The following is a 16,924-nucleotide window of genomic DNA, read 5'->3' as shown; positions in this document are numbered from 1 at the left end:
ATGGGAAAAGCAATTCTTGGTGTTCCACCTTCAAGAAATATTCAGCACAAGACCTTCTGGGTTTGTGCTTGCTTACAGAATTTACCCATTGCAAAGAAATCAAAGCTGTGCAAGGACAAATTCAGAAGAGTATAAGTAACCCAGACCAATTACCTGAGCCTGGTTACCTTCATCCAGATCTACCAGAGACTCAAATCTTGAGCCTACAGAAATTAATTGACTCCCAGCTGTGGTTGAACTTGACAGTTTTGAAGATCTTTTCCAACTAAATATTTCTATGATTCTATGACCTTGAAGCTTTCCTAGAGGACGAGTGGTAGTAATGCCACAGTTCATTAAATATTTTTATTCTGGTGTACGTCCCCGTTAGTTTTTACTGTTAGCCATTTAATTTCTGGATTACTCTGTGCAAAACACATTTGCCAAGCCATTAGGCTGCCCTGGCCTGTGCCTGCCCAAGAGTGAGCTCTCCTGGGTGCCTCTCCAGAAGGAATTTGGTTACTGCAGTGCTGTTCCAAGTTCTTGCCATCATTAGCAAGTCATTAGTAAATTAAATCTGAGTGATTCCCAGCAAGACTCGACAGAAGGAGCAAGTATCAGCAGTATTGTTTCAGTTGTTTGTGTTGGCTTCATGCAGAGGAACCACTTGAGCCATGTGCTTTGTGCTTAAGCACACAGCTATGCTTTGTGTTTAAATTCCTGAGTCCTTGATCACTTAACAGGAAATATTTTTACTTTTGGAAACTGAAGGAAGTGTGTGGGTCTACTCAGAGGTTCTGTCATTTATGTGTAATATAATGTGGATTTTGCAGAATGTCATCTGACATTCACCTAAAATTCCCACTGATATGGTGTGTGTGCTTAAAGCTAGTGAAAGTCATTGATTAAATGTTTGTTTGATTGATAACCAGACCCAAGGGCTGAGAAATCTGCTCTATTTATATGGATTATTACTGTTCTTTCCATGATGTGGAAGAAAATAAGCAGCTATTCAGATACTTGAACTAGATGTATGCACTGGAATTAGCAGTCAGATTTCAAGATGAGTGAAGGTATGAGAAAGCCTTTCCCCTGCTTCAGATAATGTTGTTCTCCAGGGTATTTCAAAGTGTGAGGGATGAGTGCTGAGTAATCAGGGTGGCTCCATGCAACACTTTTCTAGCCCAGCTCAGCCTTGTAGGAACATGGCTGCAGTCAAGTTTTCTTTCTGCTGCCTTTCTCTTTGCTTCATCTGAAGAAAAGAGATCCTCCTCAATGTCAGCATGGCAAGAGCAGATGGAGCTTGAGTGGCTGACAGAGAGACTCAGTGCAGGAGTGCCTGATGCTGGGGCCAGCCCATGGAGAAGTGGAGATGCTGCTGAGCTGGCATTGAAGACTCTTCTGGAACTGAACCAGTTTTGGGGCTCTACTTCTAAGGCACAGTGTTTTGCTCTTGCAGCCAAATTCTTGTGTTACTATGCTGTGATAAATTTATCTTTTTTGCCATCTTGTCTTAGCTCATTTCTGTAGCTCTGCAGATGATAATAATTCTTACATTACTTCTTATTTGTCAATACCAAAATGCCCAAAACCCAATGTTCTACTCAATTGAGTAACAGTACAGCAAAACTTTGGTTGAGATTGCTGGAGATAGAGGGTTGGAGAGCCACAGGATTTGGTTTCAAATGGATTTATTTTTCCTTTCATGTCCTTATTCAGTCACATTTCTTAGGAAGTGTATCCAAACCAATAATTTGTCATCTTGCACTTTGTGTCTCATGAATTTGGATGAACAACAGGAACTATTCTTCACCCAAAGTGCTAGAAGGGGCCGAGAACCAAAATTAGATCTTAAGTCAAAGCTTTTATTCACGGTTTCAAGTTCAGGGTAGTGGAATTTCATTGTAGGGTTTATGGGGGTTTTTTTGCAGCTCTTTGCTCATGAGATATTTTGTCAGAAAGGAAGAGTGCTTTATGACTTATCTATGTAGTGACTCTGAGGCATCTTGGGAAGTTTGCCCAAGATGGTTGTCTTTGATGTAGAATCTGCAGAATAGGATGCTCTAGGCCAAAGACAAATTCTGAACAAACAGCAGGATAGTCCCCACCAGATATCCATGATGGAACTCCTAACGAAACTCAAGAGAGCAGCCAGTGACAAAACAGAGAATCAAAGTCTTCTTTGTGTCATTTTGGAGCAGGTTAGTGACAGAAAAGGCAGTTCTCTGTGTTCTTTGGTTCATTACTAAACTTGTGTGAGCTTGTGACACATGAACTCAGAATTTGTCTTCCCTGGCATGCTGAGGGCAGCGCAGTCCATTAAAAAAATATTAATAACTGAGTAGCAAAATAAAATATTTTAATGTAGACTAGCACAACAGAATCACAGGGAGGGTATGTTCTTGTGAAATAAGTCTGTGCTTCACCAACAAAAACCCTGTCAGTTAGGCAGTGTGTGTTTCAAAACGTGACGTGTAGTAGATTCAGTTAAATGTGTTGGTATATATTATAAATAATGTAGTATTTGATGATACAGGGTTGAGATGTAGATCTTGGAACTTTGCTGGTCTCTCTCCTGGGAGTGTGAAGGGTGGACAGGCAGTGGGCACAGAGGAGAGACTTTGCTCCATTCTGGGATGGAGAGCAGCAGAGGTACCTGATGCCTGCGGAGGAAAAGGAATGTGCAGATTCTGTCAGGCAGTTAGGGATTGGTTTCAAAATAACATATTCAAAGAGAAGGGTTACAAAAACCACTTGTTTACTGACAACTTCATCTTCTTGGAAGATGAAAATTTAGTGAAAAATAGACTTACCTGGATAGTGTAGCTCCTAGCACTGATGATAGGAAAATTGATAATGCAGTTTGGAACTGACAAAGTGCTGTGCTTATCACAGCACAGTGTTGTTTGTTGATACAGTGCAATAAAGCAGATTAAACTTTTAGAAATGCTATCTTATTGTGCTTCCCTGTAAGCTCAGACTTCAGAAAATAATGCCAGTTGGGCAGTTTTTATGTGTTTGAGTACAGACTTTTTCAAGGAGCTGGATAGAAAGAAAAAACAAGTTCTGGAAGGTGTGCCCAAATGCAGATAAGTGCAGTTGGAGCATGCATTAGCCCTTTGTCAGCCATTCCTGAATAGGAAAACGTCTTGCAGTTATACATAGAGACAGGATCAATGGCTTTGAAGCACCAGGGAAGCTGAGGATGAGGTAGAGCTTTTTCAAGTGCTTCACGTTCCGCTGCAGGTCCTGGGTTGCGCTGGGAGGCTGAGGACCGGACTGCAGAACCCTGTGGGTTTATCCAGGGCACCCACTGCCAGGGAATATGTGTTAGGCTCATAGGGCATTTATTCAGTTATTTCTTACTCTGTACTTAAAAACTTTTAACCTTACTGCTAAAGAAAACTACCATTGTGTGTTAGTACGACTGGAACGAAAGCTGAATAGCGAATTAGCCTTGAGCGAACTGTCAATCTGACTTTGATAGCCCATCACTTAAAAGGTCCTTTTATGTTTATGAAAAAGCATGACATCAAAGCCAGGGGAAAAAAAATACCAATACTTAGAGCTTAACTTAAACTTGCATAACTTCCAAGAAGAGGCCTTGTGTGAACTGTTTGTTTGTCCACTTGCATGGCTAATTAGCATAGGTTACTAAAAGTCTGAGCAGTGGCCATGAAGTTTCTTCTGCTCTTCTGGGGTTTGTTGTGCTTCCATATGTGGATCCCTCAAACTGGAGTAGCATAGACAAAGGATACTGCAGTTGCTTCTCTTGCAACCTCTAGGTAGCATGCTGGAAATGCTTGAGTATAACCATTATCAGGTGAGTTGTTATTGGAGACTTATTTTAAAACCTGTTCCTATGAAGGTGTACAGTGTACAGGAAACTCTTTTCCTCTGGTGTCTTGGGTGCTTTATTTAATTTCTTTCATTCCAAGAAGTGGGGGGCATGCATGGTCACTTATAACAGCAAAAGTCACTTTAATGTAATTATTTTAAAGCAAAATAACTTTTCAGATTGTTGCCATATTTTGGGTTGATTTCTAGCTTTCGATAATAACGTTAATGATCAATGAAAGGTGACAAAGAGTTTCCAAGATATGTCGGAAAATTTTCATGGGAAAAAAAATGGCCTTTCTTCTCTTGCTTATTTAGAGTGTGCAGCAGTTGTTCAGTATGAGGATTTTCATATTTTGTATGTAAAAAAATCCTAAGTACGGAGAAGCTTATCTCAAATACAAAAATAGCTGCTGCTGACGACAGTGATTGATCTGAACTGAAACACTTCTTTTCTTGCATCTTATTTGCATGATGTGTTTATAAACAGCCTGTCTTATTTGTATATGATTTAGGCTGTATATCTGAGGTATAAGTAATCTGTAGGCAGAAAAAGGTGCCTTTGTTTCTTTTGTATTTTAACCAAGGTATTAATTTAAAAAAAACCCAAACATTCAAAACCTAAACAACCAATAACAGACCTTTTATATCTCTGTTATTTGATACTGGATTAAGGATAGAAATCCATACTTCTTGATTTTAATTGTTAGCTACTAACAAGTAAAATGAGTCCTGTGGTACAAGTCATTTCTCCATATTTTAGTGAAAACTAAGTGTCGCATAGCTGAAGGTCTGAACTCAGAACTGACTGTTCTGGAGTGTCTGTATCAACTGAAAACCCAAGCGTTGGTCTTAAGTGAGAAATCTCATGTTGTAGAAAAATAGCTGGAACTTCTTGGTGTACTGATAGTAGGTCAGCTGTTGAAAGACCAAATTGTAAACTGATTTCTTGCCCCAAATGCGAGTTAGTGAAGCACTGTGGACATCCTTGGAGCTGTACAGGTTTGTCCTTATGTCACAAATCTATAGCTCAGATCCACAGCACCTGCAGTGACATTGTAAAACAATAAAACCCTTTTATCCTTTTCAAATTGTGTCGTACAGGTGCAGACTCACCTTGAGAATCCAACCAAGTACCACATTCAGCAGGCCCAGCGGCAGCAGGTAAAGCAGTACCTCTCTACCACTCTAGCAAATAAACATGCCAACCAAGCCCTGAGCTTGCCATGTCCAAACCAGCCTGGGGATCATGTCATGCCACCTGGGACGGGGAGCAGCGCGCCCAACAGCCCCATGGCTATGCTCACCCTCAACTCCAACTGTGAGAAAGAGGTAAGAGCTCTCCTGTTTGTGTTGTCATTAAAACAGAGCTGTCATCTGCTTTAATTAAGTTGTTTTAAAACCATACTTGCTCACTGTTAAGGTGTTCTGTTTGTCTTTTTCTGTTCGTAGTGAAAATGTAGCTGCTATCTCTGTGTCTGCCTGATTAATAGATATTTTTGGCAAAAAGCCCATGTCCCTCTAGCTTCCTCTTGTTTGAACTATTTTAGCTAGTTTATACTTATTGAAACTACTTTTCTTGTTCCCCTCCCTGTTGCTTGATGCACACAGTGAATAATTGACCTTTGGAGAATACAAAGCAGTATTGTAAGCTGTAGCTTTCTGGAATAATGTTATTTATGGCTTGTTCATCTAGAAAGTGCAAAGAGCATAGCAAAAATAACTGAAAAAACACAAAGCTATTTTGAGATATTTTAGGTATTTTTATGGTAAAATATGAGCAAGTCTCCTGTGTAGCTGGAAGGCCAGATTATCCCAGTAATATGCCCTAAAATGTTACTGATTGCTGTTCCAGTGCTGCAAATATAAGACTTCAATAGCCTATGTCTAGAAGTCCTTTGCAACCTTGTCTTAATCTTTATTGGCATATCTGAGTTAGATGTTATGTGTGCTCAGGCTCCAAAGCAAAATGGTTGGGAAGATATTGACAAATATAAGACTCATGTCAGAATTTTTGTAACATGAAAAGCAGGAGGCAATTGTAGAGTTCCTCTTGTCCCCTCATTCCCTCTTCAAGCTTTTGTGCCAGATTTTCAGTACAGACGCGTTCCATGAGCAAAATGTTACACAGCTTGGAGAAACAGTTATTACAGGACATATTTTGCACGTGCAAGGGTAATACTTGTGCTCCATAGTTTTGAAAGAAATGAAAATGAGATGTTTCCATCCTATTGTCCCAGCTGTACCCAAACACTTTTTTCTTGAGGATATTTTCAGCTTCACTTTGCTGTGTCATCGGGGACATGTGTGCATGACACTATTTCATTCGTGCTCTTTTTGGGACTGAGACTGTGCCATGAACTCAGATCCATGCTTTGCTTTTTCTTCTTCTTTTTTTTTTTTTTTTCTTTTCTTTTCTTTTTTTTTCTTTTTATATCTGCAGGGATTTTATAAATTTGAAGAGCAAAGCAGGGTTGAGAGTGAGTGCCCGGCTCTGAATACACACTCACGAGCATCATGCATGCAGGTACTGGATGACACAGGAGGTGGAGCACAGGTCCCTTTTCTAAAGAGCATGTTTCTTTCATGTTATGTTGAAAAATAAACTTACCCCACAGTGTCTTTAAGAAGTTGAATATAAGATATATTTAAGGTACAATTCAGCATGTTGTTTGTTAGCATTGTGTCAAAAGCATGTGAAGATACCTGGAAAGGGCTTATGCTGTTCTAGCACAGTAATGCACAGCAGAAGAGCACATCAACCATTTAAGGTCTTGCATCAGGAAGTCTTTTCTAACTGTATTTTCCAAGACTGCATGGATGTGGGTTTGCCCTAATAATCTCTAAGTCCACATTTCTTTGGAGATCACACTTGTGCTTTAAAAAATTATATGAGAAGGCTTTAAAGGCTTTAATCCATCTGTGGTAATTCATCCTCAGTAATCACCCTTTTATATTTTCATTCTTTTTCTTAAAACTAAGAGATTTTTATTTCTTACCAGAATCAGTAACAAGACTTTGGGTATGGGCTGTAACTGTTAGTTCCTTTCTTGCCCTCACTTCCAGTCAGTGTAATTTGTTGTGATCACACTTTCTGGAGCTGATAAAAAAATCCCATGTACTGCTACTTTTATCATCACCATTATGCATTGATTTTATAGATCTCTGTCATTTAAGCTCTGTTTTTGTAGTGAGCAAAAAGGAAATAGTCCTGTTCTGAAATAGTCAATCTTGCTGGACAGTTTGGGGCATGTGTGTGGATGCTGTAAAGGGCTGTTTCCTCCTGCCTGGAGGAAACCTTCCAGCCCAGCCCCTGAAAGAAGGTGTTTTGTGCCACCTAAAATCAGCTCTGAGCTGCCCCTGGGAGGGTGTGTGAGGGACACAAATCCAATGGATTCTGCTGTCAGGGGCCAGCAGCAAATCTTGGCTCCCTCTCCTTCCCTGCAGGTATCCAGGGCTTGGTGTTCCTGCCTGTGCCCAGGTTTTGGTCCCATTTCATGGAGGGGAGGCAGCAGTGCTGCAGTGGGGAGAGGGAGTCGTGTCCTTAGAGTCACTTATTCCACAGGCAGCTTCCTCCTCTGCTGCAGGAGGAGCAGTGTGTCCGTGGGCAGCAGGTGCTGGTGGGAGGAGGGGGTTGGACCATGAATCCTCAGCCCTGCCATGACCTGAGTATCCTGCCTGGACAGCAGGAGTCACAGCTGAGGGATTGCCCAGCTGCGCAGGCACCTCTGCTGTGTGGCTGAAGTGCTTTGTCAGGCTCCTGTGTCCCTGTGATCCTGATAACTGTTCTGTTTCTCTTTGTCCACTTCTCTGCTGCAGATGGATGATGTGATTGACGACATCATTAGCTTGGAGTCCAGTTATAATGAAGAAATCCTCGGCTTGGTGGACCCAGCCCTGCAAATGGCAAACACGGTACAATGGTCCTTTCCTTCTGGTTTCTCTGTTAAGTCTAACTGGTTTTCCTTGAGAGGAAGCAAAACTGCAGCAGGACTTTTCTTCCTTGCAATTAAGTAGTTATTACATTGTTCTACAGGGATTAGATTAGATTTCCTTTGAAGAGTTTAAGGTGATACAGTTGCAATGAAAAATGTGAATTTAAAAATACAAGCTGGAGTCAGGTCAAGAAAATACAAAGGGCAATTTTGCTTTTCTTATTTCCAAGTTAGTGGCGAGAGGATTGCAACAGAGGAGTAAACTGTGCTACCAGGAGTAGCTCATTCCCACTGATATTGAAGATTGTCATAGACTTTATACTTTAGTTCAGAAAAGGAGGAACCTCTGGCATCCCAGGTTCCTGAATGTTGTCATATTCAAGTAAGAAATGGTCTGCCATGTGTTAGCATCCCTATCCAGAGACACTTTCTGTTATCTCTAACATCACAGCTTTATCTCTGCCTGATTTCAGGTGGGGAGAAGTCCCCAGCTAGACGTCAGCAAAGATGTTACAGAATTTAGCAGGAGGAAAAAAAAAAATTTCAAAAAGCAATCTTCCAAACAAACAAAAGGGAAGGAAGAAAGAAGCTTGAAAACTGAACAAGGCAGGGGACGTGGGAAGCCTGTGATAAAAGCCAAGAACACAGAGGTGCAGAAAGCGCTGAGGGAAAGCACAGGTGTCCTCCAAGTGGCTCTTTTGGTTTGGTTCACATTGCTTTGAGAATTAATATAATCATACTTCTGGCATAATCTGATTTTGATCTTCTGTGGAGGGTAGCTCCAGTGAATTTTTTGCCTTAGGCTTACGTGCTGTTAGATCTGGCTGAGTAGACGTCTGCCAGTGCTGGCGTCTGTTTCTGTTTCATCTGGTGCCAAAATTTACAGCTTACCACAGAGCATTGATTTTGTGGCATAGGTTTGCATTTGCTGACAGTAGTTGTCTGATGTCATGTTAACCTGGTCCTGTGCTCCCACAGATTCCCACAGCCCTCTCAGAGACGTGGTGGATGACGCAGGAAGCGGCCCACCAGCTTCCCTTTCTAAATGGTGCCCTTTGAGCACACAGGCAAAGAGCTGCACGGTCCTGCTGCAGAGAATAAATTTTCCTTTAATCTAAGATGACATGCAAAGTGCAGCTGTCCTGGAATTTGAGAGGAAACCTCAAGAAGCTGACAAAAGATAGCTTTCAAACAGTTAATATTTTTTTTTCAATTTATCTTTTTTTTTTTTCATTGAGGGATGAGGTTCTTCTGGAGTCTTTTCTCTGAAGTTCCATTGGATTGGGACACATTAATTCAGTAGGGTTATCTTCATGCTTTTCTTCTTTTCTCATTTCACAGGGACCCCAGAGTGGCTCTTTGCTTCCAGACAGGTATAGAAGGATACTCTGCACTCTTTTGGTGCAAGGAACCCCTGTAGTCAGTATTTAGGGTAGTCTGCATCCCTCCTGTGCTTTGCTGTGCATACTGCATGGCATTGTAAAGACTGCCTGATCCACATTTACTGTGGAATTTCAGAATTTTCCCACTCTGTATGGTGAAATCTGAAAAATAAGGATATGAAACAGTGAAATTAAGACTTCTGTACTGATAAGTTTAAATAACTGGAGGAAAAAAGCATATTTCAGTCTCTGAATCAGCCTAGTACCAGTCCTGAAGAGATGGAAATTGAACCATGTTTCTCAACAATTGGTTTAGGGAAAAAAACCAAGCCAGACACTTTTCTTTTGGGACAGGACTTAGCTCTTAAAACATGCAACATTTTGTTAATAAAGAATTAATGCCTACAGACTGAGCTAAGTCGAGGTAGGAGAAATCAAGAGAGGAAATGGTCTCTAAAGAGACACAAGCTATAAATAGCTGTGCTGAGTCTGTGACAAAGGCAGTTGTTGTTCCATAACCAACAAAGAACAAAAGGACCAGTTTGTTACAGTTGGTAACAGTACTTAATTGATAAGCAAAATCAGAGATTTCTGTGCAGGGCAAACTAAGGGAGTTTCCAAGTACCTTGAATTGAAAATGGCCCATTGCAGTCAACTGCTTGTGAGAGTGGAATAATACCTGTGGTGGAAAGTATCACAAAATGGTAACTAGTTTATAGAGGTTTTCTGCCTAGATGTCACCTGCTAATTAAATTACTGAGTACTGTGTAAAGTGCTCTTGTGGAGATAACAATTAATTCATCCAGCTAATCAACTCCAGCCAGAGCCTGGCGTGGAAAGCTTTGTGAATAGGTACAGCTCCGCTTCTAAATGTGGCTTTCTTCTGGAATTTAAACTCCACAGTAGAGGAGTTTTTTTTACAGGGGCTGCTGCTGAGCTTGTGCTTGTAGGTCAGGGAACATCACAATACATTGTGGGCTGCACAAGCTGGGGTGCAGAACCCATCCAGTGTGTGCTGGTACCTTAGAAACAGCCTTGTTGGTCACACAGCTGATGTCTCAGTGATTTTAGACAGAATGTGGGTGCTTGTTTTGTTGGAGTAGTGGAGGAGAAATGAAAGCCTCAGACTCCCATGAATGTACACTATGATGAATCTGCAGTCATAATTACCATATTTCAAATTTCTGTTATATAAAAGCCATTATTAGGGAAAAAAAAAAAAAGAAGCAGATGCAAAGTGATAGGAAGATTTTAATTTGTTTTACTTGGTGTTTGTGCAGTTTGTGATGCCAAGACCTTGAAATATGAAATCTCCCTAGTGGAAGCATTTTCAACCATGCTGTTTCAATGAAGATAACATGCTAAACCTGGCATAAGCCACCCTTCCTTCACTTACTTTTTGGAAGAGTAAAGGTGGATGATCTGGCTGGTGCTGTATTTAAATTCCTTCTCAGCCAGAAATAGCTAAGAAAGCTCTAAGGAAAACCATATTTAGGTTGGAAACATGCTAGAATTTGAAGAAGACAGGGAAGGAGCTTCCTTAGCTCCAGAAAATTCCATGTCTTTCTCAAGTTTGAGATTCCAGCTTCCCTATGAAATGGCTGTGGAAGTTTTGACATTTTCCTTTCTTGTACTTGAGGATGGTGGTGAAAGGCTCAACTGTCTTAGAGCCAAAATGTTTGCCAACAATGTGTATTTTTTTTCCAGTTTCTTCAAATGAGAAACAATTGAAATAAATACTCAGGTGTCACTGCAATGGGCTCATAATAAACTTCTTTGGGGCTTTTTTTGTCCCATTTAAGTCTGGTGGCTGCTTTTGTGTGTTCACCACACTGCTGTCTTGTGCATCTCAAGCCAATGCCCTCAGCACAGGGGTCCTCTGCCCTTTCCCAGTTCCCTAAACCCTGCACTAATGATTATTGTGTTTACCTTTGTCAACTGATTTTATTCCTCTGGCAGCTGTTATAAAATTGTGAACTGAGGATGTGCCTCAATTTTCACTTATCTTTAGCTGCAGGTATTTTGTGTGAAATGGCCCAGAGTGTTGCATGCGCTTTATGTTTTTGGAAAGGAATTAGTAGTGTAAGTTATGTGTGAAATGTGACCAGAGATGTGACCTGCAGCCATCCTGGAGAAAAAGCCTCTCAGGGACTCATACTGAGCATGGACCATGTGTAAGAAAATGTTAAAACTGAAGCTTTTGCCTGTGGAGTTTGGATGCTGGGGAAAGTGGTCAAAGAAAGGAACTGATCAGTCTCTTTGCTCATGGATCACTGATTTAAGTGGAGATTGTTGACATATCCCTCCCCCTAATGTGAATTTCTCTGAAAAGCATTCCTGTCGACAGCTTTAGCAGCCATGCACATGTTCAGCAGTTGCTGCCTGTCTTCTCTGTCCCCTTTTGTGATCATTGCTCACACTGGTCCTGTTTATTGACATGGAAATCTGGCTCAGTGTTTGACTCCTTTGGGGAAAAAAAACCAATCACAAACCGTTGTAACAATCAGGGTCCATGTTGCAGTAAGGAAAGCAGCTCGGTGTTCTCCACATTTCATTACAACCTGGCTGCTTTACCCAAGCTTTGAGATGCCACTTTCGAGATTTCTAACAAAAAAATCTTCTTTTTTATTTCTAAATTCCCTGAAGTTCCTAATTAGATTTCACATGTCTGGTTATGAACTTCAAGTCCTTGGGCTACAAACAAGGTCTTTGTGCTCTCCCCATGCTTAGGAGCATGAATAGTTCAAGCACATCCAAGTCAGAAGGGTGTGTGACGCTCTTGCTGTGTCAGTGTCAGGGATGTGTTTGGGGGACCCAAAGGCACAAGGGTCAGCCTTGTAGAGCAGTGAGACTGAGTGGTCATCCTGGCACTAATGTGGGCAGGTCACAACCAGCACAGCTGTGACCTGAGCAGCACTATTAGATATTCCTTTTTTTTTTTCTTTTTTCTTTTTAAGTAAGGCTGAGCTCATAGTGAGAATTCAGCTACATTTATTCCTCTGTCTCTTCAAGTTCTAGTCAGGGGACTTTGGTTTTGTTGTTGGCCATTATCTGTTCTCAACAACCATCAGCATGGCTTCTAGCTGGTGGTACTTTACATATCCACTCCTGTTTAATCTGCTTCCATATGGCAGAGAAATTTTCTTAGGTCCCAGTCTGGCAAGGCCTATCAGTAGGAGTTTAATAGTCCTGGCTGTGACTCACTGCATTGTATTCTCCAGCATTATTTACATGGGTGTAAAGTTAATACCTACTCTAATCTCTGCAGGATCAGTGTCTTGGAGGGATTGGTTTTCTTTGCAGCAGTGATGATTAGTGTTACCACTCAGATAAGATACCTGAGTGTTTTATACCTGTCTTTTCAAAACCAAATGAGAGATGGGTAAAATAATCCACTCAGGTTAATTGCAAACTTCTTTAAATATGTTTCAATATAAAGGGATAGCTTTGATGGAACTTGTTGAAATACTGTCCTATTTCTGTATAAATCTACTTGTTTAAATACCTAAATAAATTCAGCACAGTGAACAAGTAATTGAGGAAACTTACTGTAAAAATAATCTTCCTCCTACTGGTGTGCATTTTTGTTATGTAAGGCGAAAAACAAAGTAAACTGAAATGTTTTCTGTGTAGGTAGCTTTCAAATCACATGAAAAATGTGATTAATTAATACAGTGTTCTTCTTCCAGCATGTGACAACTTGCAAAGTGCTTCCACTCACGTATCCCTGGAAAAAGTGGGGGGTTTCTCTGGGAGAGTTCTGTAGGCTCTTTCAGATATGAGAGAAGTTTAAGGGATATTGATGTAATAGTATTAGAGAAAAATAAGGAGCAACAGTGCAGCAATATCATCAGCATTTACCTCTTCTATTACCTCTTAATATTTTAAATCTGCATACTTTTGAGGAGAGAGAGCAGAATTTTCCCAGTGTAGATATTTTATCCCTCATGCCTGTGAATATCTGTGGATTTTGCTGACCTTCTTGCAGGCTCTGTTTGCACATGGAAAAGAACACAGATTACTTAGCACATCCTGACTCTGTTCTTCTGTACCAAGGCATTCATAAAGGCAAACCAAATGATCCTTTTCCTTGTTTATCTTTTCCAGTTGCCTGTGTCTGGCAATTTGATTGACCTTTATGGCAACCAGAGCATGCCTCCTCCAGGACTAAACATCAGCAACTCATGTCCAGCTAATCTTCCTAATATAAAAAGGGAGCTCACAGGTAAATACATCTAAAATACCACCTTAGAGTAATAGTATCATGTGAATTCAGGTGATACTGGACATAATTTCTGTTCTGAGAAAGAATATATGGGTGAGCAGTTACTTTCAGCCCGTGTTCATGGGTGGGTGCGTGTGTGTTCACTGTCACAAGTCCATATGAAGTCCTTAATTGTTACAGTCACACCTGCACTGTCTTGTGTTCCAGGAAGCTTCCATGCATCTTTTCCAGAGCTGTTTACTAGTTTGGGCTTACTGTTTGCTCTATCAACACCAAACTTTAACAACTTCACATCTGGAGTCTCTGTGGGTTTCATGTCGAGGAATGATACACATTGGGGCTTTACTTCAGTAGGGGAGGGCAGTAATGAACAAATAGCCTGTTATGATGTGAAGTCTGGACATGTAGATCCTTTAAAATGTAAAATTAGGCACTTGGGGGATTGGAATTTGATGATCTTTAAGGTCCCTTCCTACCCAAGCCATTCTATCATCCATGAATATGTATCACTAAATTAAGATGAAAATGAAGTGTTCTTTAAAGTTTTATGCCAATTCCTGCAGCAGTGCTCTGAACAAGCTGTGGGAGGCAGGGGCAGGGAAGTGGGACACTAAAAAACTCTTTTTCTCAAGCACATGTGTACAGGAGCAAGATAGTTTGAAGCAAATAATAAGTTTCATATTCACAGGCATGTTTTATTTCTGCTCACTTGGAAGGATATAACCACACATAGAGTGCATATGCAAAGCATGGTTGTCTGTAGGCTGTCAAATGGAGTTCCACTCTAGAACTGATGGCAAAATCATATTAATGCCCAGAAATGCCTGTTCTTAAGCCCAGCAGAGAGTCACTGACCATGCAGTAGGGTAGGGGCCTGCTTTCTTTTTTGTCTGTCATCTTTCTGGGTTTCTGTTGTGAAAACTCACAGGCTGACTCAGTTGCAAAGCAGGTTCTGGACAGGAATTAGTTTAAGCAGAGCAGTTTTAATAGGCCAGGAGGAAATGCCACCTCTCTGAGCCAGCAGATATTTGCATTTATAGGACAGCACAGAATTTGAACTCAGCACCAAAAAAAAGACACACAGAGCACACAATGATTTGTGGCTGCTGGAAAAAAGCAAAGCTTGTACAGAGATGGAACTGTGCAAGAGGAGGGTGGGAAGGGAGGAGAGCTGCTCAAAGTCCTGCATTACAGGCAGTTTTGTTGTCCCAAGTATAGAAAGTCCCAGGGGCTGTAGGCTGCAAACTCAGCCCAGCTTAGATGTGCAGACTGGTGGATTTTTCTGCAGGCTTTTTCTTTTGTGTCAGGCTTCAGGCCAAGAAGGCAGAAAGAGAGGGAAAATTGTGAGTGAAGTTGTCTTATGGAAGTCCTCAGTACCTCAAATATATCAAATCAGAACTGAAATTAGTTTAATGTCTATATGCTAAACTTACCTGTACACAGAATTCATTTAGGTGGGTCTTTTTCTGATCAAAACAAAGTAATACAGGAAAGAAACTTACTGGCTACAGTGAGGGATTCTTTAACAATGGAACGTGTGATAAAAGGTGATGCACTCATTGCTCCTCACTGACTTACTGTGGAACTGCAAAGTGATTGCTGGTTTGGGGATTCAAATGCAGTGGGGCAAGGATTAATGAATTAATCCTTTTAAAAAAATGAAAAGGGGTAGAGCAAAGATAAAATATTTGAAATTGCTTGACAAGCTTAGGACCAAATGAGAACTGAAAAGAAGAAATTTAGTTGTGCCGTTGCCTGAACTATTGTATGCTGAAGTTAATAATTATTATTATAGAATATAATATCAATAATAATAGAATAATAAGAAATAGGTAATAAGTGTGTAGAGCAAGGTGAAGGCCATGTCTGAGTTGAGGAGACAAGTTCTGTGCAGCATGACTGCCATGACTTTCCTTTTTGCTTTTCCCAAATCAAGAACCATTGTTTTCCAGCTTTATTGCTAAGAAAGGTGTTGAATTTTTCACCTTTTTTTTTTTTTCTTCATCTAACAGAAACAGTTAGCATAGCTGGAAAATACACTATTCTTAACAAGTCACTTAAGGTATCCCTTGAGTGCTGTGGTGGTGTGTGTGCACGTGCCACAGAAGGATGTAGCCTTAATTTGGGTGAGCAGAGCCTGTGAGTCCTGCCTGTGTCACATCCTGAGCAGGCAGCAGTGCCCCGAGCATGCTGTTCCTCTGGCTCAGCTCCCGTGGGATACGTGTGCACACGTGGAAGGTATGCTGGATTTCAGCACCTTGTTGTCCTCAAATCCCTTGCTGAGTCAGGGCCTCCGTGGGAAACATTCCCATCGAGGGAGTCACTCTGGGAAGTGTGGGAAGAGATGCTCCACAGGTGCAGAGGTGAAGCTCAGTACCAGCCTTGTGTTTTGGCATCCTCAAGCCCTTCTTGCTCCTTGGAATGGGGGTAATGATTGGTGTGACAAATATCCATCAGGCTTCCTGTGCAGGCATTTCACAGGCTGGAAGGCTGTGATTGAATTATTTTAATTCTAATTACCTCATTCACATGCACAGCATGTATTTTTCCTACAGAGTCGGAAGCGAGAGCATTGGCTAAGGAGAGGCAAAAGAAAGACAATCACAACTTGAGTAAGTTTTGGTTCCTCACATTTTGCACCAATTCTTGGAATGATTTTGGGTATGAAATGTTCAAATACTAATGTTTTAAATCTGGATGAGGTACTGCACGTAGTATAAATCACTAGATCACTGTGTTATGCCCATAGATCAAATATCTCAATTTCTTGTGAAATGTGTCCTTAAATCTACTACTAAATTGTAACTCTATTTTTACTTATTTTCAATAAACCAAGTGAACGAGTGATTGTTATCAGTGGAATTGCTGGGTTCAACATGTGACCCAATTGCTTTTAACAAATCCACCTTGCACAATTCTGCTTTTTTAATTTTTTAAAAAAAATTAGATGTCTGGTCAATTTGTGGCTTTAAACAACAAATGGGTCCTCAGTATGGCAATTTTATAAATTTCAGCTTTGAAAGGAGCTCATATTTACAAATTGGAAAAAAAAAGTCTTAAAATAATGAGCATCTTATGACTTAATAAAGGATCCATAACTTTTCTTTTTATACTTTATAGTAGTAGAAAAAAGGAACTGTTTCATGCCTTGAGCCACTCAGAAGCCTTTTCCATAGCATGAAAAGGTAATGCAGGAAATTTGGTATTTAAATTTGACTTTTGGATCCTCCGAGTGTTGCACATGGAAGACTGCTTGAAAAAAGAGACTGTGCCTTTTGTCCCTATTTCTGTCTTGGGGTTTCCTTGAGTATCTAAATATTTGTCTCTGAATTTGTCTGTGATCCCTATCCCAGAAAATGCTTGTTTCTCAGTCATTCTGGTTTTTAGTCTCAGTTAAACTCTGCAGTCCCAAAATTTACAGTATAGACAGAACTTCTGTCTTAGTGTGTCCATGTGTAGGAGAGCAGAATAAATTATCCCTGGATTTTAAGCTTCAGGCAAACATTTCAGTGGTGCTTAAAGAAATCTTTGATAAAACACTTGATAAGTTGTGATTAAGTGTGAAT

General features: G+C 40.6%; 1 protein-coding gene across 10 annotated transcripts in view; it reads left to right on the top strand.

Moving 5' to 3' along the window:
- MITF (melanocyte inducing transcription factor) overlaps positions 1-16,924 on the top strand; it is a 97,730-nt gene that overhangs the window by 73,333 nt on the left and 7,473 nt on the right. For 5 of the 10 annotated variants that reach the window (XM_041466042.1, XM_041466092.1, XM_041466100.1 and 2 more), the window contains exons 3-7: positions 4,921-5,148; positions 6,260-6,343; positions 7,636-7,731; positions 13,241-13,358; positions 15,896-15,970. In XM_041466042.1, the coding sequence (XP_041321976.1) occupies positions 4,921-5,148; positions 6,260-6,343; positions 7,636-7,731; positions 13,241-13,358; positions 15,896-15,970 (601 nt within the window). The remainder of the gene's footprint in view (positions 1-4,920; positions 5,149-6,259; positions 6,344-7,635; positions 7,732-13,240; positions 13,359-15,895; positions 15,971-16,924) is intronic. The other 5 variants (XM_041466049.1, XM_041466033.1, XM_041466078.1 and 2 more) reach the window with 3 other exon arrangements.

This window comes from Pyrgilauda ruficollis, unplaced genomic scaffold (assembly GCF_017590135.1).
Source record: "Pyrgilauda ruficollis isolate IOZ18807 unplaced genomic scaffold, ASM1759013v1 scaffold10, whole genome shotgun sequence".
Classification (NCBI taxonomy): domain Eukaryota; kingdom Metazoa; phylum Chordata; class Aves; order Passeriformes; family Passeridae; genus Pyrgilauda; species Pyrgilauda ruficollis.
Note: the sequence above shows the minus strand (reverse complement) of the source record. Positions and strands in the feature narration are given on the sequence as shown.